Raw genomic sequence first — 26,202 nt, 5'->3', positions numbered from 1 at the left:
CTTTCCCAAGTGGTCGTCCGGGTCAGTCGACCCGTTGTATTCCCCGATCATTAAGGGAGTGCAGTGCCTTGGTAGTGGATCATGCAGTATCGCCTCGGAGAACTGGCGATTGATCCGCTCAGGAGACAAATAAGCTTGGGGCGCTTTTCCTTTTCTCGCATTTTAAACGGGCGCTTCATCTGAAGAAGAGCCCCTCTCCTGATTGGCCTGAGAAATCTCTGAGGGCGTTTGAAACAATGTCTAATGGAATGGAATAGGCGCAGGTATAGCCTCTCTGTGAGTGTCGGTCGACATTTTATTTTGCCCCTATATGGAGTATTGCTCCGATCGGTCTTCGTGAGCCACCCGGCCTCCCGAAGTTGAGGTCGCTTGTTGTGCTTGCCGATCGGGTGCTACTGTTGTTGCTCGATTATCTTCGCAGCTCGTGCATGTATGAGCACATCGAGCTCCTCCTGGGTGAGCGTCACAGCGTGCAATCGTCTAGCTTCTTCCATCTCCTCACTCGTAATGCAGGTGTGTTCCCACAGATGGCGCCAAATTTGATCATATCCGAGAGTCGAGGCGGTGAACGCTGGGGGTGTGACGCTCACGCTGACTGGGTGTAGACTTCGAACGACTGAGACCTACAACCACAAAACGTCAGTGCCGAGCCAGGGAGGGGTTCCCCGACATTGACCCTCTGACGCTCAAGTCAGATCTCCAGCGGAAGCAATAAGGAAGTGAAGGGAAACGAAAGTGGCAGAGTAACAGTAGCTACAGTAGAATCGAACATATATCTGTCGAAGCTTGAGGTCCCTTATATAGGGCTCCCTGGAACGTGCGTGCACGCTTCTTGAGGCGTGCACACATCTCAAAAATTTCCCTAATAATACGTGTCAGAAAAATATCCCTAACACCATACCTCAATAGCCCGAGCATATTCTGACAAGACAGTTGAAGCTTTTATTGTACGATTCTCTGCCTGACCATGCCGCCCACCATGCTGTCTGTCGGTGGCATAAGTCCCTAAGAGGATAGCGGTTGATCTTTGTTTTGTCGGTTACTTGGCCGAGCGGGATGGCTGCTCGGCTAGCCTTCATCAGGCTACATGCCCTCATACCATCATCCACTATTCGCGCCGAGCGAACTATCCGCTTGGCCTATGCTCTGCTAGTACATAGGTTTTCTGAGCGTCGGAAGCTCGGTTCGGTGGCCGAGCTGTGATACTATCAGGTCAGGTCTTCCGATCGAGCAAGTGAGTTGCCCCCCGAGCGGATGATGGTATGAGGGCATTGACTGCCTTGACTTTAACCTTCCACATGGCCATGACCCCCTGTGGGGCGGGGGCCCCACCTTACCACCGGATCAGAAAATGTATTTTGTATGGTGTATACTTTTTTAGAAAATATTGAGAAATATATTTGTATAGAGTTTATCATATTTTTAAATGAAATATATTAATTTTTAAGTTTTTCTGTCAAATTCTATTCAAATTGTATGTTAGTAATTTTTTTTTCCTATAGGTCCCTTTTTCTCTTTTTGCCAAGGCTCCAAAAATCATGGTCGGCCCTATCAACACTCAATTAGAATGACGAAAACGAAAATCGACTACAATTAAGTAGATCACGCGCACATTACTTAAGATGTCGACGAGTGCTCCCCCTCTATTGCCACCTCTTTCGACATCTCGTTTCTTCTTCGATTCTATGCTCTCGTCGGCGATAGCAAAGGTTCTCCAAGCGAGGTCCAACCGTCGAGTGCGCATAGACCTTCTTCCAGCCCTCGCAGCGTCGCCGACTCAAGGCTACCGCCCTAGGTCAGTCATGCTGCATTTACGCAGGGATAGTGAGGGTGGGAACCGTGGAAGGAGCTAGTTGATTCACTAACATCAACGGTGGTGGAGTGGAGACTCTCCACTCGCTGCCATGAAGCCAAGTCTTTGTCGAAGCATCCGTGCAACCGCGCGTTGGAATATAAGAATAGGGTTATAAATAAACTAAACATTCGTGAACAAACTTGATGTTCGACTCAGTAAAAGCTTGTTTATGTTTGTTCTATATACATAAGATTAATTAACAAACAAACTTGAACAGCTCGTTAAACTAAACAAATAAGCTTAAACTCATATGTATTCAACTCGTTAACGTTCGTGAACAATGTTTACGAACTATATTCATTAATAAATCTTTTTTCAATATGCTAAATAAATAATAAAATAAAATAAAATAAATAATTTTAAAACATCAAGTTCAATAATCAATCAAACAACCAAAAGTTTTAAACAATCAAATAAGCTTGAATTGAGAGCTCGATAACATCTAAACGAACCAAGTTCAAACCAAGCTTAAGTCAAGCTTGAATTGAGAGCTCGATAACATCTAAACGAATCAAACTCAAGACAAGTTTTAAACAAGCTCAAACTTATAAAAAAATAAATCAATCCAAGTTTGAATAATCATTTCAAAAGTTTGGTTCATTTTAAGTTCGGCATGCCTCAGATCAGTTACCTTATCAAATAAACTTAAACACTTCAAAATTGGACTTGACTCGACTCATTTACTGCCCTATAAACACTTCAAAGCTTGACTTGGCTCACTCATTTACTGCAGGAGCCCGGATCCTCTCGATCACTTTTTTCGGTTCAGAGGATGGTCCCTAGACATGTATTAGTGGGGATGAATGATCCTCATCTATTTTATAAATGGGGATAATGTATCCCACCAATGCATGCTTAGGGACCATTCCTTGGACCGCAAAAAATGATTTAGAGGATTTGTCCTCCTAGAGAAGAAGCATGCAAGTTGAGTTTGGTGCATTCTCCTGCGCTTCAGTGGCCGCAGAGGGGCAGGGATCCTCTGGTCCAAGATCCCTAGATCAATTCTGGACCCTTGCATGTTCATTGGATGGATGGACCGTACCTCATCTGTTAAATAGGTGGGGTCCAATTCATTCTATCAATGAATATGTAGGATCTCTCAAGTCCAGAAGATTCTGGATCAAAGGATTTTATCTCGTCGTAGAGGACGAGGAGAGAATGAAGGGGTGATAGGAGAGGCGGTGGACGCAGGTGAACTAGAGCCGCTGCCCGTCTCATGGCGTCAACGGCGAGGTGCCCGTGTGTGCCGCGGCAGAGGAATAGAAATGCTTTCCATCCTATTTGGGCGGACGGAAAAAAAAAAAAATCCATAAGTGATCTGCCTATGGATTTACAAATCCATCCCTCCGTTATTTATTAACGATAAGAAAGCGACGGAATGGATGAGTAATTCATCCTCCTTCACAAGGAAAAGTAAGCGGGCAAATTTTCCTTAATTTTTTCAGTCCGTCTTCTCAAGTAAACAGTGCCATGCCATCTCGGGGATGCCTCCCGCTCACCTGATCTTCCCCGTTCTACTTCCTCCCGAACCACCTTCACCGGCGCTCTATCGCCGCTGATCTTCGTCGCCTCTCATCCGAGATCAGAAGGACGGGAGCGGAGCGATCGTCGATGCGGCGACATCCTTGGACCCGTCGTCGATGATGGGCCTCGCGTTGACGGCGCAGCTCGGCGCCCTAGCGGCGTGCATCGTCCTCTTTCTGCCACTCGGCATGGCCGGATGGAACCTCAGCCGCAACAAGGTCCTCTTCTTCAGCGGCGCCCTTTTCATCTCCCTCGCCGTTGTTATCCACCTAGCTCCCCACCTCTCCTCGCTCTCCCTCTTACTCCTATCCTCTCTCTCGCCATCAATCGGAACCGACGGCACCTCTTCCTCTTCCTCCGATGCGATTCCCGCTGCTTCTTTCTCCTCTTGCATTCCTTTCCTCCACGACATCACTTGGCGTCAAGAATCTCCTGCGTCCTCGGCGGCATGGCAATGGACCCCGGCCACCCATGCTGCGGGTTGCGACTTCCAGAGGGTCTCCCGCCCCGACGCCTCCGACCTCCTCAACGGTTCTTGGATCCTGGTCGCCGGCGATTCCCAGGCCAGGCTTCTCACCCTAGCCTTCCTCCGCCTACTCCTCGACCCCGTCGCCCTCCCGCCCATCGAAGCCGACCTCTTCCGTCGCCACTCTGATTACCACGCCTCTCTCGCCGACCGCGGGATCACCCTCGACTTCGTCTGGGCGCCCTTCGAACCCAACCTCACGACTGTCCTCCGCGGCCTCCGCAGCCGCAGTCCCGCCGCCCGCCCTGACGTCATCGCCCTGGGCTCTGGTCTCTGGCACATGTTGCATTTCACCAACTCGTCCCTCTTTGGTGAGTCTCTCATCTGGCTTAAGCGGGCCGCCGTGGCGTTGCTTTCGACTGCGCCGCTTCACCCGCCCCACATGTTCTGGCTGGGATTGCCGATGCTGGTGAACTCGATGCTTAACACCGAGGAGAAGAGGGTGAGAATGAATGAAACAGTGTGGGATGAGTATGACCAGGAGCTAGCGGAAAGCACCATCCTGAGAAGCGACGGCGGGCCTTGTTTACATGTAGACATTGGATCATTGAGCCAGGGCTGCGGTCGAAGATGTACGACTGATGGGATGCACTACGATAATGTGGTGTATGAAGCGGCGCTTCACATTATGCTTAATGCTCTTTTGATTGAATCTCAACAGCGAATTTGAAACTTGCCGAGCTTGATTACTTAGAGGATTTTTTGAGATTTCTGCTGAAAAGGTGTGCCTTCTGCTTACTGATAACTCTCTTGTGTGCTGTTGAAGATTCTCCTATGTTTTTCACTTCACTTTTGATCGTAGTTTTGAAAATTGGGAGCATACTTTGTGGAATACAACATTCTTTTTTGCCTAACTGGATAAGATCTATGATGTAACTTCATCACGATAATACACAAGGGGAAAAAATATATAGAGAAATCTTACTTGTCCTGTGATGTAAGAACAAATATTCCATCTTTTTTCTTTGCAATGAAAAGTTTTTTGTTCTTCTTTTCTAGAATTATATTATATTTCTATGTGTGGTCATGACTTACCCAGCATGTGTTATTTTCTTCTGAAAGCATTCTTTTTTTTCCACTTAGTTTGAACGTAATTATGATTTGCTGCAGGACAACATTGAAAGTAACTTATTTATTTTTCTTTGCAAGAGATCAGCATCCTCTCTATCAAAAGAAAGATATAAATCGTATTTCCTGTTCACTCATGTTTTAGTATACCATTAGAACCAAATCATCCCGAAAAGTTTCGTATTAATGCTGTATCTGTAAATACAAGATGATCTCAAGGACTTGAGCACCTTACAATCTTGTCTTTAGAAGTTGCTGATCTCTCCTTATAGTGCTTCAAGAGAACGATTTTAAGAGTGCTTCACTTGTTATATCTACAGCACTTGTGATTGGCATTACCATCAGACAAAAATCAATAAGTGGGATTAATTTTTTATGCCAAGTGCATGAGCAGTTTTAGTGCCTCAACCTTAGTTATATAATGTCTTAATTCAGTTGAAGAAATGGTCTTAAATGTTATTTCCAAAGATTAACACATCCTCTCTATCAAAACAAGATAACCAATCGCCTACCTTGTTTCCTAGATTAGCTAAAGAATGCTGATTGACTTAACAAGCATTCTTTGGGGCTTTTGACAATGAACCAATGATTGAATGTTGTTCCTTTGATGTTGTAGCAAACAACTAAACTACAAGCACATGATTAAAAGTACAGTGACTTTACATATTTACCAAGGTGGCGCAGTATACATGATAATATTTAGTCCATTTTATGCTTTAATATGATATCATATTATGTATAAGTAAGATATTCTGCTGGTCTTACATCTCCCAGTGTCCTAAGTATTGTGACAAAAGACGAATACGCTCACCAGTCCTAAGTATGCTTAAATATAAAGTTGCTTTCTATTTTATGGTAAATTGCTTGATTTATAGTACAAATGATTAATATAAGCCACGCAAACTGGTATACTATACCCTTCTATTCACAATGTCCATTAGACTTTTAGTATTTATCTTCCAAGTTCTTGTAGATTCATTTTGGTGCTGGAAGTGCAAATGTTCTCACACGGAAAATTGTGGACTTACAAAACAAGTTCAGACTTAAAATTATTGAACTACTATTTATTTATGCTTAAATATTTTTGCTCAATGGCTGTTGCCTAACAAAATCAACACTCAGAGCTACTTGAGATCTAGCATGTGAATTCTATTTTTTCATTAACCATGTGTTTAGACGGGCAGTTACTGTAAATTACGAGTTGATTTAATTCAACAAAAAAATATTGAAGCTACATTATGTTCATTGATTCGAGCCGTCTTTTGAGGTAATTTATTGAATTTAAATTGCTGATTTAGTCAGCCTATCAAGAAGCAATCAATAATTAATTATACATCTAAAACTGTAAAAGAAAAAAAATAGTCTTGACTGTTCACGTAATTCTGAAAACATAAAAAAGATGCACAAGTATAGCTCAACCAAAGTTCCAGGCTTTTAAACACCAGTAATTGTGAACTATAATTGATAAAAGATTGCGAGAATAAAAAGGGCATCGACGCATTCATGAATCGAATTTGACCATCTCAGAATATATGAACAAACTTGATAATGCGGCCTTAAACAGGCATTTTACTCCCCAACTCACAATCTACAGTTGAAGACAATGATACCCCCAATAAATTACCCAAAACTAAAAAAATGATACATAGGAAACCTACTCAAAAAAATGGTGTAGTTGCAATGGCGAGGGTATAGTGTGCTTGTTCCAAGTTGTTCTGGTTCCTTTACCAGCCGCCCAACCTAACGCGGCCTGAGGGTTCATGCATATCAGATTTGTTTGGGGCCTGAGCTCTCGTTTTGAAATCGCTCGAGTATTAGGCTACAATTGTTCATAGTTCGAGCATCCAAGAGACTATGATTCCAGAGTTTGACCATAAACAACTTCCAGCACCTGCATGCCACAAATGAAAATGTCATAGTTAAGATAACATCACAACCAGGATTGTTGAAAATTTGCGACGGAGACTCAGCATTTGCAAAATGAAACGATGGTTATGAAAACCCTTCCATTAGAAATCTTTATTAAATAACTGGTAAGATGCAATTCAAAATGTCTTGAAAACTCAGAGTAACGACATTTATAACTTCAAAATGAAGTCTGAAGAAAATGACAATGTGGTTTGTGTTGAACCAATGTTTATAGCATGCAACAAACAGAAGGAACAGAAGCAAGTTCGTGTAGTCATGTCGACTAAATATTTAGCACTATCAATTTAAAGAACAATACCGCATTAAAGCAGGGGACTGCATAAGATCTTGCCCATGAAGCTGGGAGAATGCTTCACATGCCCATGGAACATGACCGTCAGCAAGAACACTGCAAAGACACCATATAATAGTTATCTTAGAAATCAAGTCTACGCAATGCAAACAATATATATAAAGGAAAGAAAAATTAAGAGGTTTAGAAAAGTCTGTTTCTACAGACTGCCAAACGAGTTTTGTGACAGGTGGTGGCAAAGATTAGAGTTCTTCAGTTGTAGTACCCAATCAAGTGGCCTATCTTTTTATACCATCCATTAACTACGCACCACCACGGAATTCTTGCTTGCAAATAACTGGAGACATGACTCCATATTCAAAGTGAAATAAGTTTCACTGTCTCTTTGCCTTAACTAATTAATTCACGTCTGAATCAGCTCAAACCCCCCCATCTTCACTCATTAGTGTGATCTCCAATCAAATCACATTTTAAAGTTCAGATTTGTTTTCCAGGTAATGCACATTCGCTTTGTAACCCAAATGTTCAGAAGTGGTAACCATGAAACTTAAAAATATTCATTAAATGCAAAGGTAAAACACATTCGATTATCTCCTCACAGGATACAAAATGACTTTTCCATGTGAGAACTATACACTTAATTAAACATACTAATAATGACAAACAAATATCTTTTTTCAATTAAAAAAAAATAAGGAAGGCAATATCTCAAACGAACATTAGTCGGTCAAAGAAAAGAGAATTACCGTTGCTTCCGGACAAAAGAATTCCATAAATGCATTATTTGTTTTTCATCCCTAGTAACATCCACAAAATCATCAAGCATCTGCATCATGAAAATGTTAGATTTGGAGTACAATAAATAAATGAACAAGAAAATAAAAAACATTTATTCAGCATCTAGTTCTACGTCACAAACTATTTGTGAGGAAGGACAGCTATTCAGTTGAGACAATATACCCTTCTATCTTCAAAATCTGCAATGTCATCATCAACTTCATCTTCGCTATCCCAATCTAAAAATACTTGCTCCGATGCCATTGGCTTCAATATAATAACAATTACAACACAATTTTACAAACTCGAATAAACTAAGTAATGGAATGAAATGAACATTATAGAAAGAAAGTGAAAATCCTTCATGAAAGTTACTAAAATCTAATTTGATTCTACATTACAAAATCTTCTACATGTTTGTTACTTTGTTAGTTCCCATAAAATTAGTCCTCAAACAAATGGTTAAATGGACAACCGAGGTTCATCACAATGACTAGCACACATATCAAGTAAAAATTAACACTTTAAATAATCAAGCATTATCCAGTGGACCAAGTGAAGTGCTAGAACGCCTTAGAAATACAAGTTAGTGTACAAAAACAAGCATATATCACAACTATTTGAGGTAAGCATCATACATTCTATCCCTCCATTTACCACTATGTGCATCTCTAGGAAGTAATACTAATAAATTTTTTCCTTTATATCGATATAAGTTTCTTCAGGTCACTCTTTGCCATTCACATCATATCTAATTTACTAAACTTGCCTATGGAATCTCTTAAGTCCATACTATATTTGATTTTGTTTTACCTCATATTATTACAGAATGCTTATATAATTTCTCATGAATAATAGCATTGTTGTTTTATCTCATGGTAAAGTCCAATAATTTATCTCAAATTTCTTATTTCTATCTGCCAATGTTAGTAATTTTACTGCCCAGTAATTTGATGCATAGCATAGTTAGCCAGACCACTATCATACAAAAAATTTTAGGCATGAACTAGCTTGGCCAATTCATTAAACTGAATAAAGAATTTGTTAATGTCCGTGAATAAAAATTGTGAACTATTTGAAAACAATGTTCATGAACAAAGCTTGTGAATCATCAACAAAAATTTTATCAAACTTGCAAATAAACAAAAAGCTCTTCAAATAAATTACTTACTAACTAACTAAACAATCTTAAAAATATAAAAAATTTCAAACACTCATCAAATCTCAAATTAAGAGCTTGATAACATCTAAAAGAAACAAGCTTAAGTCAAGCTTGAACTAACCTCGCGCTTAAAAATAAAATAAAAAATAAAAAACAAGTCCAGCTTGAACAGCTTCAGCAGCTTAGTTCATTTTAGGCTCAGGTTAGCTTGGCTCACTTACCTATCAAACAAGCTCAAACAACACAATGTTTAATTTGACTTGGCTCATTTACTACCCTAATTCTGGTCAAAAACATGAGTAATATATCTCAGTAATCTCCTGAGAATACACATGCATGCAACAATTCAAGGAAAGAAAGATACAGTGAATCACCTGAGCTCTGTGGGAATGAAAGAACTGCCGCTTTTGGAGAAGTGCACGACTGTCAAATGAGGAAATTTGGTTGGTAAAATAAGTAAACATATTATAAAAACTGATGTAGCACACTCATAAAATTTGATGTCCCTCAAAAGACTGCTTTTCAACCAGTGCAAATTAGAATGAGATGGAAACTAACTTTCTTGGATCAGCCCGTTCATCAGATATCTTCCGTGTCTTTGCAAACTGCAGCATATTTTGTGAAGCTAAATTGGTTACAGATGCTTGCTGGGTAAAATCATTACTGGTAGAAGCTTGATTTATGGATGCACATATGCCTATGGTGTCAGCATGTCGTGTGCACTCTTCAGCATTGCAATGTTGTGAACTGATTTCAGATTTATGCCTCATAAAGTGAGCCTCATGCAGTAGTGATTTACAGCTTTTTCCTTCATCTGTACAAGAGGTATCAATGGCTAATAACAGAAATGAAATTCTATGTATTTACTACTTAAATGTGTTAACAAAAACTGAACTCAGCATACCATTAAGCCCATTTGTAAGTGAACCATCTCTCAAAGATACATAAGGCCTTTGAGAGTAACATATGTCATTGTCTTTGTTATCATATTCTTTGCGAGAACCTGCCAGTGATCCTTCAGGTGAACCTGCTTCCAGAACATGTGGATGCACATGACTTGCTGTCTGAACATTATTCTTTGATCGTCTACACCTCTTGAAGTTTGAGCTGCCATTTCAATTTTATTTTTTTTTACTTTCAGTTCATGGAATCCTAACACTTGAAAAAAAAAAGTGCAAAGACAGACAAGAACTAGAGTATCATGAACAAGACTACCGGTAGAAAAATGTTTGCAGCCTTGGATCATTTCCATCTGATGCAATCTGGACATCACATAAATTACAAAAAACAAGTTAGATACAATTTCCTTATTTTAGACATAAAATCAACAATATGATGGACCTACCAAAAAATCAGGTAAAATTTCCCTAAATCAACAATAGCCACTTTTGCAAAGTGAAACTTTAGGATATTTCCTCTACTTATCTTGATAGACAAAATGATGCAGAAATCCAATTATGTGACGTAGATCTTCAACACCTTTGAACCAATATCAACAAAAAGGCCTTGCTCCTGACTATTTACATTTAAGAGTAATATCTAGATTTGAAACATATTTGAAGATAATTATTCCTGCTAATATTTATTACCATGTCAGTTTAAAACTAAATCAAACCAACATTTACTCAAGAGTACACCATAAACCACAGATCCCGAGTTATTGTAACTTAGGCCCAACGTGCTATCTATGCTCAGCGTAGCACTAGTCTAGAAATATAGTTGTTCATATATTGGATGAAGTGATTTAGGTGCAGCAAGGCCCTTGATCAAGACCAATGATGCTAACAGAAGAAGTATAACCACACAACTTCAAGGAAAGGTATGTTAACTGAATCTAACCTCAAAGCTCCATGTATCAGTTCGCACAGAAACATTCACAGCTTGATACTCCTCGGTTACCTGAAGAAAGGTCAACCAGTCAATATATGCTGCTTGACACAAACCAATAGAGAGAGAGAGAGAGAGAGAGAGAGAGGGAGAGAGATTCCAAAAGCTTACAGACCCAGAACTCAAAATTAAATAGGTCATGAGAAGAGTTTAAGTGATATCTCAGACCCTGTAGGAAAACACTATTGCACATGAAACCAAGTAGTCAAAACAATACAGAATCAATAAAAGCATGCACATTACCTTAAAGCTGGCACACTTCGCTAAACAAAAAGGACAAGAGAAATCTTCCGTGACTGTTATAGAGTAGAGAAGGTCAAAACTTGAAACGAATTGAAAGAGAAGCAACTAACGGTAATTTATGAGGTTTGGAAGTTAGAAAAATTATATGAGCTAGAAATATACTATTCAGGACTATGCCCGTCAGGCCGTCACAAAATGAGACTGGATGCAAAGAAACAAAAACTACAAACATCTTGCAAGCCCTTCATAGAACCAAATTTCAGATACTGATAGGACTTTATGCATTAATTACTTAGTTAGCATGTATGATTCCATCATCCAAACAAGCACCAGTGACAGGCATGGCCAATATAGCATTGATTTACACTTTTCATTATTTATTAAATAAAACCAGAGAGCATAGTTATGTATATTGGCCCGATAAATCATCTAATAATTAAGCCACTATCTTGAAGCTCGGTGGGAACATTATCTCAACCAACAAGGAGAATTTACCAAAAAAAAAAACTTCCAATTGTTATAAAGAATTCCTGAATAAAAACAAAATCTTAGGTGCAGCGGTTCCAAAGCATGTGGAGATACTATAGACAGCTAAAACATTAAAGTAAGGAAATAAAGAGGAAAGCATGAAAAACTTCTGAGGAAGCAAATTAAATATGCTAAAAGATTGATGTTACAAGGACATTAAATGGGCCTAATCTAAATTTGAGAATTACAAACCTAACCCCATTAAATAACTAAAATAAAATCATAGGCATGAAGATCATAGAAGGATGGGGAGATATCAAAGGGAAATTATAACTCAACAATTAGACTGAGAGACATTAAATGCATCGAACGTTTTCATATAAAAGTTAATGAAGAAACTAGTCAAAGAAAATCTAACTACTGAACCTTTATGATTAACTAAGTAATGCATCATTCCCTCTCCCAAATTCCACAAGCCAAACTTGATTCTAACCAGTTAAATTGCAGACAGTGCGGACCCAGCCATTGAAATAAAAATATAGTTCTTCAACTGTGCCCAGTTGGATGGGGTGACGAATCTCTCACTTATGATGTTAAAGGACATGAGTCATTCTTTCTTTCCAACATACTTTTTCGCAAGTCATCATCTTTCTTTCCAACATCTTTATTCTTCTTTAGGAATAACTTCATATATACAAAACATACATATGGACGTACATGTGTATGTAATTTAAATAGAAAGACTGATCTTATTGCAAATAATATATAAATTTTAATATGCCTACTTTTTATATGAGTTAACATAAAATATATTTTCTAATTATTTGGTCGAACCTGAATCAAACCGGAAGTTTCAACGTGATTGGGAAATCTTATAGTTTTTTATTTGGCTTGGTTTTGTTTTGATAAACTATAAAGCGAAATAATTTCAGTTTTGTTTGTAAACCATTTAACAAATCAAAAACTCAACTGTGCTCAACCCTATTCATGGGCCTCCTTTTTTAGTCAGAAGGTGCAATGTCATGAATGGAGGAGGATCGGAGTAAGTGCACAAAACCCAAAGCAAGGATCATAACTGGTGGCAAACTCAAGCATGCATGGCAGGGAGACGCAAGAGATGGTGGTACGATGCCCCATCTCCATGAAGGAGATCAGCGGCAATGGCTTAAAGATTGTGGAGACTCAACTTGATGATGGTAGGCATCAAAGAAGATAATGGATTTAATGATTTTGAGAATGTGTAACTAACAAAGAAGATGGTGGCAAAAGATGGGTTCTTCATCTAGTATAAAGAGATACAGGAAACACAAACTTAATAGAGATGTTGCAGTGGGTGGTGAGAAGGAATGCAGCACGAAACTTTTTTCATGTGCAGCCAGGAATTGACAGTGACACCACAATGGGATTCTGGTGGTTCAACGTGGATTGAGTTGGTCTTATACACCAAGGTTTATTGGAGATGATGGGTAATCATAAATGTCAAGGGTGGTTGAGAAGAGAAAAAATAGGGTATTGAGGCGAAAAACTTAGAGAGATCATGGGAGGAGAACAATAGAGGAAAGATCAAGGAACTGGGGAAAAAATGAGAATAACTAGGGAGGTGAGAAGAGAATTGGAGAAGCATAAGAATACCAAGGTAATCAAGTAAGATGATGGAAAGTGGAGGAAAAGAAGAGAGCTGAAGAAGACAAAAGGGGGGTCCCAAGGGAAGAGGAAGCGGAAGAAGAAGAGCATGAGTAAGATAATAGGAAGATTCTTGCAAAAAAAAAAAAAAAAAAGAATATTATTTTAGATCAACATTGTTTGCATCGACATATTTTACATTAGTTTATCTAACTGCAAAGCTATTGGTACATTATATTACAACTGGAGTTCAAGATGCCCATTTAACCTATGACAATCTGAAAGCAAATAGAATTGATGTGTGAATTTATGTAGTAACCCAAAAAGATTAGGAATCTAATAAATAAGAAAGAGAAAATGTAAGAGTTTATGATGCTTAACTCAGAGTCTAAGATGGCTATTAGTATGGTTGCATAATTGGTCAATTCAATAGCCACAAGATCAAATGACATTTTCCAACATAGTGCTTCAATCCGCAAAGATAGAACTTTGTATTTCGACAAGGAACTGATACTATCAAGAAGAATTATAAACTTGTCATGACAGTAAAGCTAACATACAAAACAAGACTGAGTTAGATAGACAACATTTTAGAGAACATATGAACATCAACTAAAATAGATTAGAAATTCATCCTAGTTAATAATTCCTGTTATAATAAGCAGTAAAGAAACAAAAGGAAAATATGTTTAGTATTTAGAACTGGACTTGTGGAGTATAACAACATAGAGCAAAACGAGAAGCTGATCACCTTCGGTCTTTTGCAGCAAGTTGTTGTAGTATCTGTAGTTAAAAAGAACATTCCCTTTTCTCAATCTACAAAGTGAGGGGAAAAACTAATTAGGAAAGAAAAAGTAGCAGGAAACTAGAAATAAAACTTCCAGAAAAAAAAACCAAGAGAGGTGAGATATAATGATTGGCATGAGCCTATGAACTATGAGAAAAGTCAAACTGTGAGGCAAAGACAAATGCTAACGCTATTCAAAATTAGACGTTAATGTGTCAATATTTATATTCTGTTAAAATACAGAAAGATTTTTCTTATTACTAAAAAAGTTAGTTATCACTAAAAGATATTTCTTATTTATAATTTATGCAAATAAATTTTGAAATAAATCATGCATTACACGTATTATGCTTCATAACAAAATATAAAAATATATTAGATTGTCAAAACTGATATCAAAGCTTAAATAAAGGTTCAATAAATATACCTAAAATGCGCATGACATTAACAATATTACCCAATAATTTCAAGCATCAACATGAAATACTTCAATTAGCACAATCTAATATTGTACCTAACATTCAAATGAAAGTTCAGTAAATGATAAAAGAGATGGTCTTGGTTCAAATAAAAGTCATGATAAGAAAGAGGAAGTGTTATTGTATGTAAAGTACAGTTGTGCACTATATTCGATGATTTTTCACAGTTATTCAATGTATGATAAAGGATTCTAGTTTAAAGAAAGGTTCCCACATTATTGAAGACTATGGCTTTGATCATGAATAATAGCAAGCAATTACCAAGAGCAAGTTAAGGCCCAAACAGATGGCCAGACATTGAACCAAATAATGTGAGTTGCATGGTTCATGAAAATTTTGTGTCTCCTGTTTATGGTTCTCATTTTCCAGGAAAAAATTGGAAATTCAAAAGGAAAATAAAAAATATTTGTCACCAGTGCTTTAACATTATCATGTAATAAGTCTTTTTTTACACAGCAGATGCTTGATCTTCTCAAAAAAACTAAGGTGGCGTTTGGTTTATGGGTTTGGAAATGAGGGAATGGATTCATTCCCAAATCTTGTATTTTCTCTCATCATACTTTCTCTCTCTTCATTTTTTCCCAACACACTTTCTCTCTCATCACACTTTCTCTCTCATCATATGTTTCTCTCACATTTAACTTTTTTTCCCATCTAATTTTTTTCTTATTTTCCAATAAGGGTAAAAAAGGAAATTTAGGTTCATTCCGATTGAAAATATTTAACTAACCAAACATCATTTTTAAGAATGATACCCAAGCTCATACTCATTTCCATTCCATAATACTATAATACTCATTCCCATTCCGATTCCTAGGAGAGAACCAAACGCCCCCTAAGAAAAAAAATTACTATGAAAACAAATTTGAAAATATATATACAAAAAAAGGAAATGTAAACGGAAAACAGTGAATTGTTTCCATACTGCTTGTAAGATGTGATTTTTTCCTGAATGAAATGCCAACTAAATAGCCTAGTAGGGCAAGGCTGTGCTTAATAGTGATGCGAGAGGATGTATAAGGCCTAAAATTCAGGATCACTTCGCTTTTGTTGACACTTCACCTTCAAGCCGAGTAGGAGTAAGAAACACATAAATGACCAAAAAGAGATACTAACCATGTAGTTAAGATACGTCAAAAGGAAGAATCTAGAACATCAAATTAATACCATACAGTTCTTTCCCATAAATTACATTATAATAAACACACTCCAGATATTTATGTATGCATTGGTTAACAATAACATAAGAAAATTAAAACTGCCAATTAGCAGAACAAAGTTGTAAATGTTGCACCACACCAAAGCCAGCTTGAGAAACACTCAAGTGTTATGTAAAAAAACTAAGAAACAGATTAAGAGGTGTATAGGGCCAAAAAAAAAAACTAATTGTGGTATAACAAGCCATAACAACCTGATGATGTGAGGTAAAGATGATGTTGGAATATCGTCATATGAGTAAAGATCATAAGGAGAAATTTCACTTGCTCCCGCCTCTTGAGCAGATATGCTGACTTGGACTTGGCAAGTACTCTGAAATGAAAGAAATAAGCTATTAATGCAAGAGATTTACAGTTCAAACTAAACAAGAAATTATATAAGGGCATGAACTTACAGCAGAATCCATATTTTGAGTTTGAAAAAATATGCAGTGATGGCTTTCCAGGTATTTTGGCTGCTAATACCAAAGGTTTCAGTGTTTAAATGAAACTAATAACAAAAGAACATGATAGAAAATTTTTACAAGAAAAATAGCAAAGAGCTCAGTTCTTTTAACTAATGTAATACTAAATAGATATTAATGTCAATATATAGATATTAAATGTTAATTCAAAAAATGAATACTAAATAATCTAACCTGATCAAAACAATGCATAGAACAAAAGAAAATAACCTTAAAGATTCTTTCTTCTTGTTACTTAATAATAACAATTCATCTTTTGTTTATCATATATTTTAAAAACAATTGTCCTCTGTTATTATTTTCTTAATCCAAAATTATCATTTTTCCAATTTCAATCCTACTGGTCCAACAGATCCAATATGGCTGATATTTACATATTACGACCAACCGCCATGGAATGATATTGATTCCACGAACCATGTTGCACGATGCCATAAAAAATGTTCTTGGAAAAGTTGATTGTGTAAATATCAATGATAGAGATGGATTACTCATGCCCAAATCATATTGAGGCTTAGATAAGCAATATCCATCATAAGAAATAGAACAATCAAGAACAAGTCAGAATGATATTTTTCAGGCACAATATCATGCTTTGCATACCTGCAGAATGCTTGGTTTCATAGAAACAGCTGAAAGCATATCCACTTGGTGTCCTAAGCTCAAAGTCACAGACTTCTCCATGGATAAACAAAGTGAATTAACTGCAATTTTTCCCCAGAGGCACTTTCCTTCACATTCTGATAGTAGGACAGGAAATAACATTTAATTGCTTTAGGTGATAAATAGTTCACATTACTTAAAGACAATAACAGGAATTAATATATATGTAGTCAATATCATATTTTGTCCCATGGTTATCGTCTTTTGAAAAGTCCAACCACAAAAATTAACATAAAAAAACAGAGGAAAGGAGAATGTAAGAAAAATATGTAGGCGTGTATCAACTCCCAGAAAATTGGCAATTTACATTGAAAGATGAATGCTACCAGACTCTTTCTGGGAACAAATTCCCCTTTCTCATTCTACCTTTCCTTTTACTAGGAGAAGTTGCATCCATGGTTTAAAATTTCGACCCGTGCCGAGGTTTCGGTCTCAGGCCGGAACGATACGGTTTCGGTATCGTATCGTGCCGTGCCGATATAGTTTCGGTATTTTTTATTTATCTATAATAATGATAAGATAAATATGTTTATTGTGTATATAAAAATAAGTTATATATTGATTTATTATAAGTTCTCAATTATTGAATAATTTAATATTGTTAGAAAAAATAATTAAAAATAATTTTATTTAAATAGAATTGATATATCAATAATTCAAATTAAAATGGAAGTATCTATTATAATAATAATAATAATAATAATAATTAATACAATATATTATTTTATATTAATAATAATTATATAAATTAACTATTTATTCATTTAATTAATTATTAATTAAATAATATATATTTTAAATAGTAAAAAATATCAAGTAAAAAAATTTTAAAAAAATCAGAATATAAATATAATTTTTTAGAATTTTTTTACATTTTTTAAAAAATTTAAATGAAATTTAAAATAATAAAAATATATTAGAATATAAATAAGAATTATTATATATTTTTAAAAAATTTTGAAATTTAAAATATTATTTTTTCAGTATATTAATTAATTTATTTAATTTATTTTAATTTTAAATATATTTTTTATATATTTTATTAGGATAATTTAACTAGGTTTATAAAAGCCTCTTCGAAATATCACACATGCTCTACCCATCCTCCTTAGGAATTGTTTAAATTAATAAAATAAAATAAATAATTATTAAAAACAGAAGAAAAAAAAAACGCAGTAGCGTACGCGAGATCGTGCTCGCGCGCAATCGATCTCACGGACGTGTCCGGCGAAGCTGGAAGCGTCGCCGGACGCCTCCGGCGGCGCCGGAAGCCTCCGGCGGCGCCGGAAGCGTCCGGCGACCCTGCAGGACGCTTTCGGCGCCGCAGCAGAAGGCGTCGCGCGGCGCCTTCTGCACGCCGAAGGCGTCGCGTGCAGAAGGCGTCGCGCGCGACGCTTTCGGTGCCGAAGGTGCCGCGGGACGCCGCCGGAGGCGTCCCGCGTCTCCTCCAGCTCCGAAGGAGGCGTCCCTCGTCTCCTCCGGCGCCGCCGAGACGGGGACGCCTCCCGTGCCGGTTTCGGCCGCCCGGCGGAACAGTAAAAACCGTCTGTGCCGGGCGGCACGGAACGGCACTTCAAACATTGGTTGCATCAGTTTAGATAATCTTCCAATGTAAACTGATCTCAATCTTGATAAAGAAGAGATTGCCGCATTTTCCACTATGCAATATTTGCAATCATCTTACCAGTTAATTGAAAATTGTAAGAGTGCATTCAGCAGCATACCATTTACTATGGCTAAACATAACCCCATGTAAGACTCATCCATGATATTCCACCTAAAGAGCTAACAAACAAAAAGGGATTCTACAACAAGACCAAGAAAATTGCAACCATGGGGAACCGTTTAGTTGAATGCCTTGATATTATATAAGATAGCTGTTGGGTAGCTGAAAAGAGAGGATTGTTCAACAATATTTCATCAACTAATCACGTTGTAAATTTTCAATAACTAACTTCATGAGATGTTGCAAATATAAATGTAACAATGCTTGGAATTGGCTTTAACTGTAAGTCACTTTCAAGGTACAAAGGGAGTCAAAATCAATTTACAAATATGAAACGTTTGTAGTTCGTGTTGCTAAGCACCAAACTTCCAAAACCAAACTATTTCATTAAAATGACAACAGCCTAAGGCAAAAATTCAAAAGACCATTTTGACAGTCTAAAGTTACTTAGTATTGAAGAAATGATAGAGAAAAGATTATATGAACAAAGTCGAATTATTAGAAAAAATAATAATGAATAATACAAGCTGAAAGGAACTCATAAAATGATTAGTTGCTTCATGTTTCATAAAGTAATTAGAAAACAGAACCTAACAAAGTTTTAAAAAGCAATTATGATAATCTAGAAAACACTCAACCCACTAATCCTTCAAACTTTTGGTTTTAGAAGACCAACAAACTGGACACATCAGAAAACCTAAATAGAGTAATTAAATTTCTTAGCTAAATACAGGATCATCAGCATGCTAACAAGCTTTTCTCTGTTCTTGAGATCAACAATGCCATTACACACTATCTTATGATTTGCAGGAAACTCCTGCTAGTTGCTGAGTTCACAAGGAAGCAACCTAAACTTTCACCCCTCATTCTTAGGAACTTTATTGCAGAATGTCGGTTCTGAGTAACATTCTTAAAACAATAACTTTTTATTGGACATCTCAAATTACTTGTTCAGTTAAATTTGACAGGTCAACACAAGTGATCTGCATGAGAACAATGCCCACACATTATTCCTGACAACGCAAGAATCATAAGATCCTGCAAGTAATTGTGCCTTACTGAGAAAAGAGGGCCACTCTTCACTATCTTTCGACAAATGATATTCACCACAGCCACCATTTGATTCCCCTGTAAGATAAAAAAACATCATTTGAAGCAGCACAAATCTTGATAAATTGAATGTATACCAGTCAATTAAACAAAAGGATAAATGCACAAAAACACAGATGTATGCGTCTGCATGAAATAAGCAACACCAACCCTTGCTGATGATGATAATATCAAGATTGTTAACTCTTGCATCAGTTGTCAGTTTCTTAATCTCTGGAACCAAAAAGCTGGCTTCAGCTTCATCCTTGTTCCCAAACTTGGCAAAATTAGTTAGCACACAAGGACGACTCAATTGGTACATTGAAGAGTGCTGTACACCACGACATCAGGAATAGTTCAGCATTTAACAAAAACAGAAACTTAAAGCAGAGTACGAAGCTTATATACCTCTGCAACTAATGTATCAGCAATAGGTCTAGCTAATAGTACATAGAGTGGAAACACATGCTGTGGTTCTATCTCAGCATTCAGACTTCCAATCAGAGAAATGGTTATTTGTATTCTACATGATAGAAGAAATCTGTGTAAGTAAATGTTAAGAGTGAATTAAAATATGCTTCAACCATTTAATTAGCATGCCAAATCAAAAATACAATTAAAAAAACTCAATAGTGGTATTAAAAAATTGCAATTATGGTGGTCAGTTCCCAAAGGAGTTCAACATGTGCAATGTCGGTGCAAAAGAAAAAAAAGTTTCAATATAAATGATAAACACAATAAAAGTTAACATTCACGGGCATGGAAGCCCAATCTATAATCATAGGAAATGAAGATTTAGCATTATATACAAGAACAACAATATTAACAACCAAGCCATATCTCACTAGGTGGGGTTGGTTATATGGATCCTTTTACACCGTTGAATTCTATCTCCTATTATATCATCATCTATACTTAAATAAATTTTATCTTGTTTTATTATTGCTAACCAAGTCTTTTTTGGTCTTCCTCTTCCTCATTTAATATGTGTGTGTGTCATAGTTTCACATCATCAAATTGGAGTATTTATTGGTCGTCTAAGTACATACCCGTACCATCTTAAACGTGTCTCTCAGAGCTTTTCCTCAATAGATGCAACTCCGGCTTTCTCTCTAATGCTCGCTCTCATTTCTTATTCTATCCATTCTCGTATGTCCACACATCCACCTTAACATCTTCATCTCTACAACTCTCATCTTTTCTCATGTTTGAGTCATAGCCAAACATTCAGCTTTATATAACATAGTAAGTCTTAACTACGATTTTGTAGAATTTTCCTTTAAGTTTTAGAGGTACTTTACGGTCATAAAACACCCGAGGCTCTCCTCTATTTCAGTCATCCTACTTGTATTCTATGTAAGACATCTCTTTCAATCCCTCCATCATTTTGCAAAAATGATCCTAAATATCTAAAGCTTTAAATTTCAGACAACTCGTCATCTCCTATCTTAACAATTATCTCATTATGTCTAATATTACTAAACTTAAATTTCATATATTCTGTTTTTATTCTACTAAGCCTAAAACCTTTCCTCTCTAGTATTTCCAACACGATTCTAGTTTAGCATTTACTCTTGATGTGTGCAATGAGTTCGTCTATAATTAGTGTAAAAAGATAGGGACTTAGAGTTGATCTTTAATGTAACTCTATCTTTATAGGAAATGCTTCAGTTACTCTGCTTAAAATCTTTACTCTAGTCATTACATCCTCGTGCATATCCTTAAGTAGTTCAATATATATTACGCTAACACTTCTCTTTTCTAAAATTCTCTATATAATTTCTCGACTCTATCATAAGCTTTTTCTAAGTCAATGAATACCATGTGTAGATCTTATTTTTGCTCTCAATATTTTTTAATTAATTGTCTAAGAAGATGTATAAGATTTAGCATTATATCAAAGTAGAAAATGGTAATGCTCATAATGATCAATCCAACAATTGAGCAAAATATGTTTTTCATTTGTTATAGAAACAATCTAAACAAGAGCCACATGATCAGTTTTTGTAGTTCAAACAGCTTCAGAACAACTAGTTTATCAATGATACGGAAGGCAACCACAACTATTGCATAGCGAGAATTATTACAAAAACACATGTCTACTCCTAAAAGGGAAATTACTATATCAGAGAACAAGAACCTCCTTTTGTGCTTAGCCTGTATCTTGTACAGCAACGATCTCTGCAGAAATGAAGGCTGGGAGATAATGGAAACAAAGCTGTTAGCATTTCAGAAATTTTTCATATAAACAGGTTTAAAAATACCTTGTTTATGATATACATCTACATTGAAGAGCTTATCCACAAAGTCCAACTTAATAAAAAGAAAACAAAGATCATGCACTTACATTTTGTATTGCCCTACGTTGAAGTATATTGTAAAGTTCAACTGGTTTACAGTATACAGAAAGACTTTCTTCAGCTGCTAGTTGCTCTTCGGTAGTCAATCGAACTCTAGATTGCTGACGGCACATTTGGTTAGTCCTTGAATGGCTACAACTGAAACCATGATTCCTACAAAAGTAATTGGCATGGAAAGGTTGCTCTTGTTCTTAGTTTGGAATTGGTAATATACATGCAGACATAAATTAGTTTTAAAAAATTGGTAAAAATTAAAAATCAAGATTAGAGCTTGCAAGATCTATCAAAATCTTTCTTAGAGTTAGGCTTACATGGTATCTCGAACTGCCAAAGGTAAGCCTGGCATTTCGACAGATAAGAGACCAACTACAAGTTTTCACCACCTTCCACAATCTCACAGAATAAGTGCAGTGACAACCTACTGTGAGCAACATTCATCTGTACTGAATAAACAGAATACACAGGATTTTTTGTAATTTTATCAATGTTCATGAGTCATTGAAATAGGCAGGTTCCTTCCTGAAATGAACAAACAACAAAAAGAATTTTGATAGAGGTAGTAAGTACAAATTAATGCAACAATACAGCAAAAAATATTGTTTTTCCGCAGAGCATAATAAAGGAATCATCAGTTGTAAACATGTATAAGATTCATACATTATATGATGAGGAAAATATTGGCCTTAAAGTTTTGTATCAAATTGTCTGCATTTTGCTGCCAAGTATCAAAAACTTCAAAACCGACCCCACCTAGCGGGATAAGGCTTGATTGTTGTTGTATCAAAAGCTTCAAAATTCCAAGCATATAATTACCTATGTCCTTCTCTCCATAAGATATGAAGAAAAGAATGTTAAATTGTGCACAAAATTTTATATGAAGAACAAGGAATAGATTCTACATATCTCAAGAACCTTATATCTGTTCCCTCAGTAGTTTTGGCTAATTCAAAATACCAAAATATAAGGATTATTTTTTCTCTTAACCTTAGATAGAATCACTCTTTTTATCTTGCTCCCTAGGACTGCTTTTCCCTTAATCTTGGATAGAATTAATCTTTATCTTGCTCCTTCTCCATATTTAGTCCTCAAAAGTAATCTCTATTAAATGGCAGTGACATAAAAACTCACCTTCCTTTACATAAAACTAATTCATATGTAATTAAGGACCCAATTGAACCTTTATAACATAAAATAACACACAAAATTGTGACATTATATATATATATATATATATATATATATATATATATATATATAACACATCAAACAGCAATAACCAAGCCTTATCTCACTAGATGGAGTCGGCTATATGGATCCTTTTACGCCATTGAACTTTATCTCCTACTATATCATCATCTATTCTTAAATAAATTTTATTTTATTTTATTATTACTAACCAAGTCTTATGTGGTCTTCTTGTTTCTTATTTGATATGTGTGTTTGTTATAGTTTCACATCACCTAACTGGAACATTTATTAGTCGGCTACGTACATGCTCGTACCATCTTAAACGTCTCTCGAAGTTTTCCCTTAATAGATGCAACTCCGACTTTCTCTCTAATGCTCTCATTTCTGATTTTGTCCATCCTCGTATGTCCACACATCCACCTTAACATCCTCATCTTTTAAACTCTCATCTTCTAATCATGTACTCGAGTCATAGTCCAACATTCAACTTCATATGATATAGCAGATCTAACTGCGATTTTGTAAAATTTTCTTTTAAATTTTAGAGGTACTTTACGGTCACATAAAATACCCGACGCTCTCCTCCATTTCAACCATCCTATTTGTATTCTAAGTAAAACATCTCTCTCAATCCCTCTATCGTTTTGCAAAAATGATCCTAAATATTTAAAGCTTTCGGTTACGCGCAACTCATCATCTCCTATCTTAACAATTGCTTCATTACGTCTAATATTGTTAAACTTAAATTCCATATATTCTGTCTTTATTCTACTAAGCCTAAAATCTTTCCCTTATAGTGTTTCCCATAAAGATTCTAGTTTAGCATTTTTTCCTTCATGTGTTTCATCTACCAAAATAATATCATCTGCAAATAACATACACTACGGTACAGTGTCTTAAATGTATATAGTAAGTTCGTCCATAATTATTATAAAAAGATAAGGACTTAGAACTGATCCTTGATGTAATCCTATTTTTATTGAAAATGCTTCAATTACTCCTGTTGTTACATCCTTGTACATATCATTAATTAGTTCAATATATGTTATACTAATATCTCTCTTTTCTAGAATTCTCCATATCATTTCTCTTAGGACTTTATCATAAACTTTTTCTAAGTCAATGAATAACATGTGCAGATCTTGTTTTTACTTCCGATATTTTTCAATTAGTTGTCTAAGAAGATATATAGCTTCTATTGTCGACTTCCTGGCATGAACCCAAATTGATTTTCGGTCACCGTGGCCTCATTCTTAATCTTTTTTCTATTACTTTTTCCTAAAGTTTCATAGTATGACTCATTAATTTAATGCCCCTATAGTTTGCACAATTTTATATGCCTCCCTTATTTTTTATATAAGGGAACTAGAATACTTACCCTCCATTGATCAAGCATTTTTTTCATTTTCAATATAATGTTAAATAATTTTGTAAACTATTCAATACCTTATTTTTAATATCATCCTCGTGCATATCCTTTTTCAATATATATACATAACACAAAGTAATGATACGATCCTATCAAATGAAAATCAAATAATATAGTTTAATTATTTATACTATCTATTATTAATAATTTGGTATTTTCAGAAAACATTTTATTCATCTGTTTTAAAATTTTTAACCATTTTCGGTGTTCTTATATATAAATACGTTGATTAATGAGACAAATGATTTAAGCTTCATTCTGCTTAGAGTTTCACTGCATAACACTGGATCATTTAAGAAATCCGAACTGTTGAAAACTGAAGTAACGCCAAATCATGCTTCAGAGGAAGAAACTTGGAGTTGTTTCATCATAACCAAAGACAACAGTCTGTATTTCAACAAAAATGATTAGGAAATGGCAGGTCATGGACATGAAATTTGAATATAAGACTTGGCAAAGGAGAAGGAAGACATGAGCCAGCAACCTACAAGCTAGCTTTGCATCAAAGCAAGTACCTTGGAGTTGTTTGTTCATAAACACAGAAAACATGTGGACGAACATTTGCTCAGCAGAGGAAGGGAGCCTCGAGCCCCCAGCTACCAGCTAGTTTGCATCAAGGCAAGTACCTTGAACTGCCTCTTGATACTGAGAATCACACGTTCCGGGCATTGCATGACAAACATTTGCTCTACTCGAGAGCAGATATTGTACACTGACTGGGGAAATTTGGTATATACACAAACAAAAAACTAGCAAAACGTTAACCTAATTTAAGCGCAGATGCACAAGATATATCGCAAGGAAATTTAAAACCAATTCCGTGAAAAACTAATTTAATTAAACAACAAGGGTTTCAAAAGAACAGAAAAAACAACTACGAAAGAAGCCGCTCGAAGATTAAAGACAATAAAGATGCATTAATTCAGCCAAGAGAACGAAGATAAGGACAGAAAGGTTCAATTTTTTTCAATAGGACGACGAAAAGTTTCAACTTTGTCCACATCTCCATTTAGGAGAACAAGCAAGAAAGAAATTATAAAGAAGAGTAGAGAAAGCGAATAGCAAAGACGGAGAACAAAAGGAAGCAATCACCATGGCAGATCCGCGTGCCGTCCACCATCGCAGGTCGACGGACGTTGTCTGCGATTTCTGGGAGCGATCAATTGAGAAGAGAGGGAGGAAGATGAATTAGGGATTAGAGACGCGCTGGGGTCGGGGACGGTCGAGTGGGTGTTTGGTCGCATCTAATCACAGAAATAATTAAACAGCACACAGTAATACATTGATAGACTGTACTTATAATCAGGCTGGGTAACGTGGATGATCGTCTTGGTACCATAGAAATTTTTTATTGATTATCAAAGTAAATCGGTCTACTAAAATTTTTCATTGGCCACTAGGATAAATTAGAAAGTAGAGGATAACTTTATTTTAGAGTCCAATATC

General features: G+C 36.1%; 2 protein-coding genes across 5 annotated transcripts; one reads left to right on the top strand and one right to left on the bottom strand.

Annotated features, from left to right (window-relative positions):
* Positions 1-3,417: 3,417 nt before the first annotated feature.
* LOC122011418 lies at positions 3,418-4,978 on the top strand. Its single transcript, XM_042567807.1, has one exon. It carries the CDS (start codon positions 3,496-3,498, stop codon positions 4,573-4,575), a length of 1,080 nt encoding a protein of 359 aa, XP_042423741.1. The 5' UTR covers positions 3,418-3,495; the 3' UTR covers positions 4,576-4,978.
* A 1,467-nt stretch (positions 4,979-6,445) lies between these two features.
* Positions 6,446-26,016, bottom strand: LOC122012046 (polycomb group protein EMF2B-like). Of its 4 annotated transcripts, XM_042568494.1 has the most exons (23): positions 25,849-26,015; positions 25,272-25,472; positions 22,451-22,658; positions 22,127-22,292; positions 21,920-21,975; positions 20,188-20,302; positions 19,951-20,110; positions 19,750-19,818; positions 16,905-17,041; positions 16,233-16,292; positions 16,032-16,150; positions 14,106-14,170; positions 11,264-11,316; positions 11,136-11,189; positions 10,973-11,032; positions 10,349-10,395; positions 10,038-10,240; positions 9,692-9,947; positions 9,508-9,556; positions 8,155-8,238; positions 7,941-8,020; positions 7,201-7,290; positions 6,446-6,864 (listed from the first exon to the last, which is right to left on the bottom strand). In XM_042568494.1, exons 3-23 carry the CDS (start codon positions 22,483-22,485, stop codon positions 6,741-6,743), a joined length of 2,082 nt encoding a protein of 693 aa, XP_042424428.1. In that variant the 5' UTR covers positions 22,486-22,658; positions 25,272-25,472; positions 25,849-26,015; the 3' UTR covers positions 6,446-6,740. The 4 variants fall into 4 exon arrangements, with proteins under 4 accessions (XP_042424428.1, XP_042424427.1, XP_042424429.1 ...); XM_042568493.1 differs by lacking the exon at positions 25,272-25,472; XM_042568495.1 differs by lacking the exons at positions 11,136-11,189; positions 25,272-25,472 and having other exon boundaries at positions 25,849-26,016.
* Positions 26,017-26,202: the final 186 nt, after the last annotated feature.

The sequence above is a fragment of the Zingiber officinale genome, chromosome 8A (assembly GCF_018446385.1).
Source record: "Zingiber officinale cultivar Zhangliang chromosome 8A, Zo_v1.1, whole genome shotgun sequence".
Taxonomy (NCBI): domain Eukaryota; kingdom Viridiplantae; phylum Streptophyta; class Magnoliopsida; order Zingiberales; family Zingiberaceae; genus Zingiber; species Zingiber officinale.
Note: the sequence above shows the minus strand (reverse complement) of the source record. Positions and strands in the feature narration are given on the sequence as shown.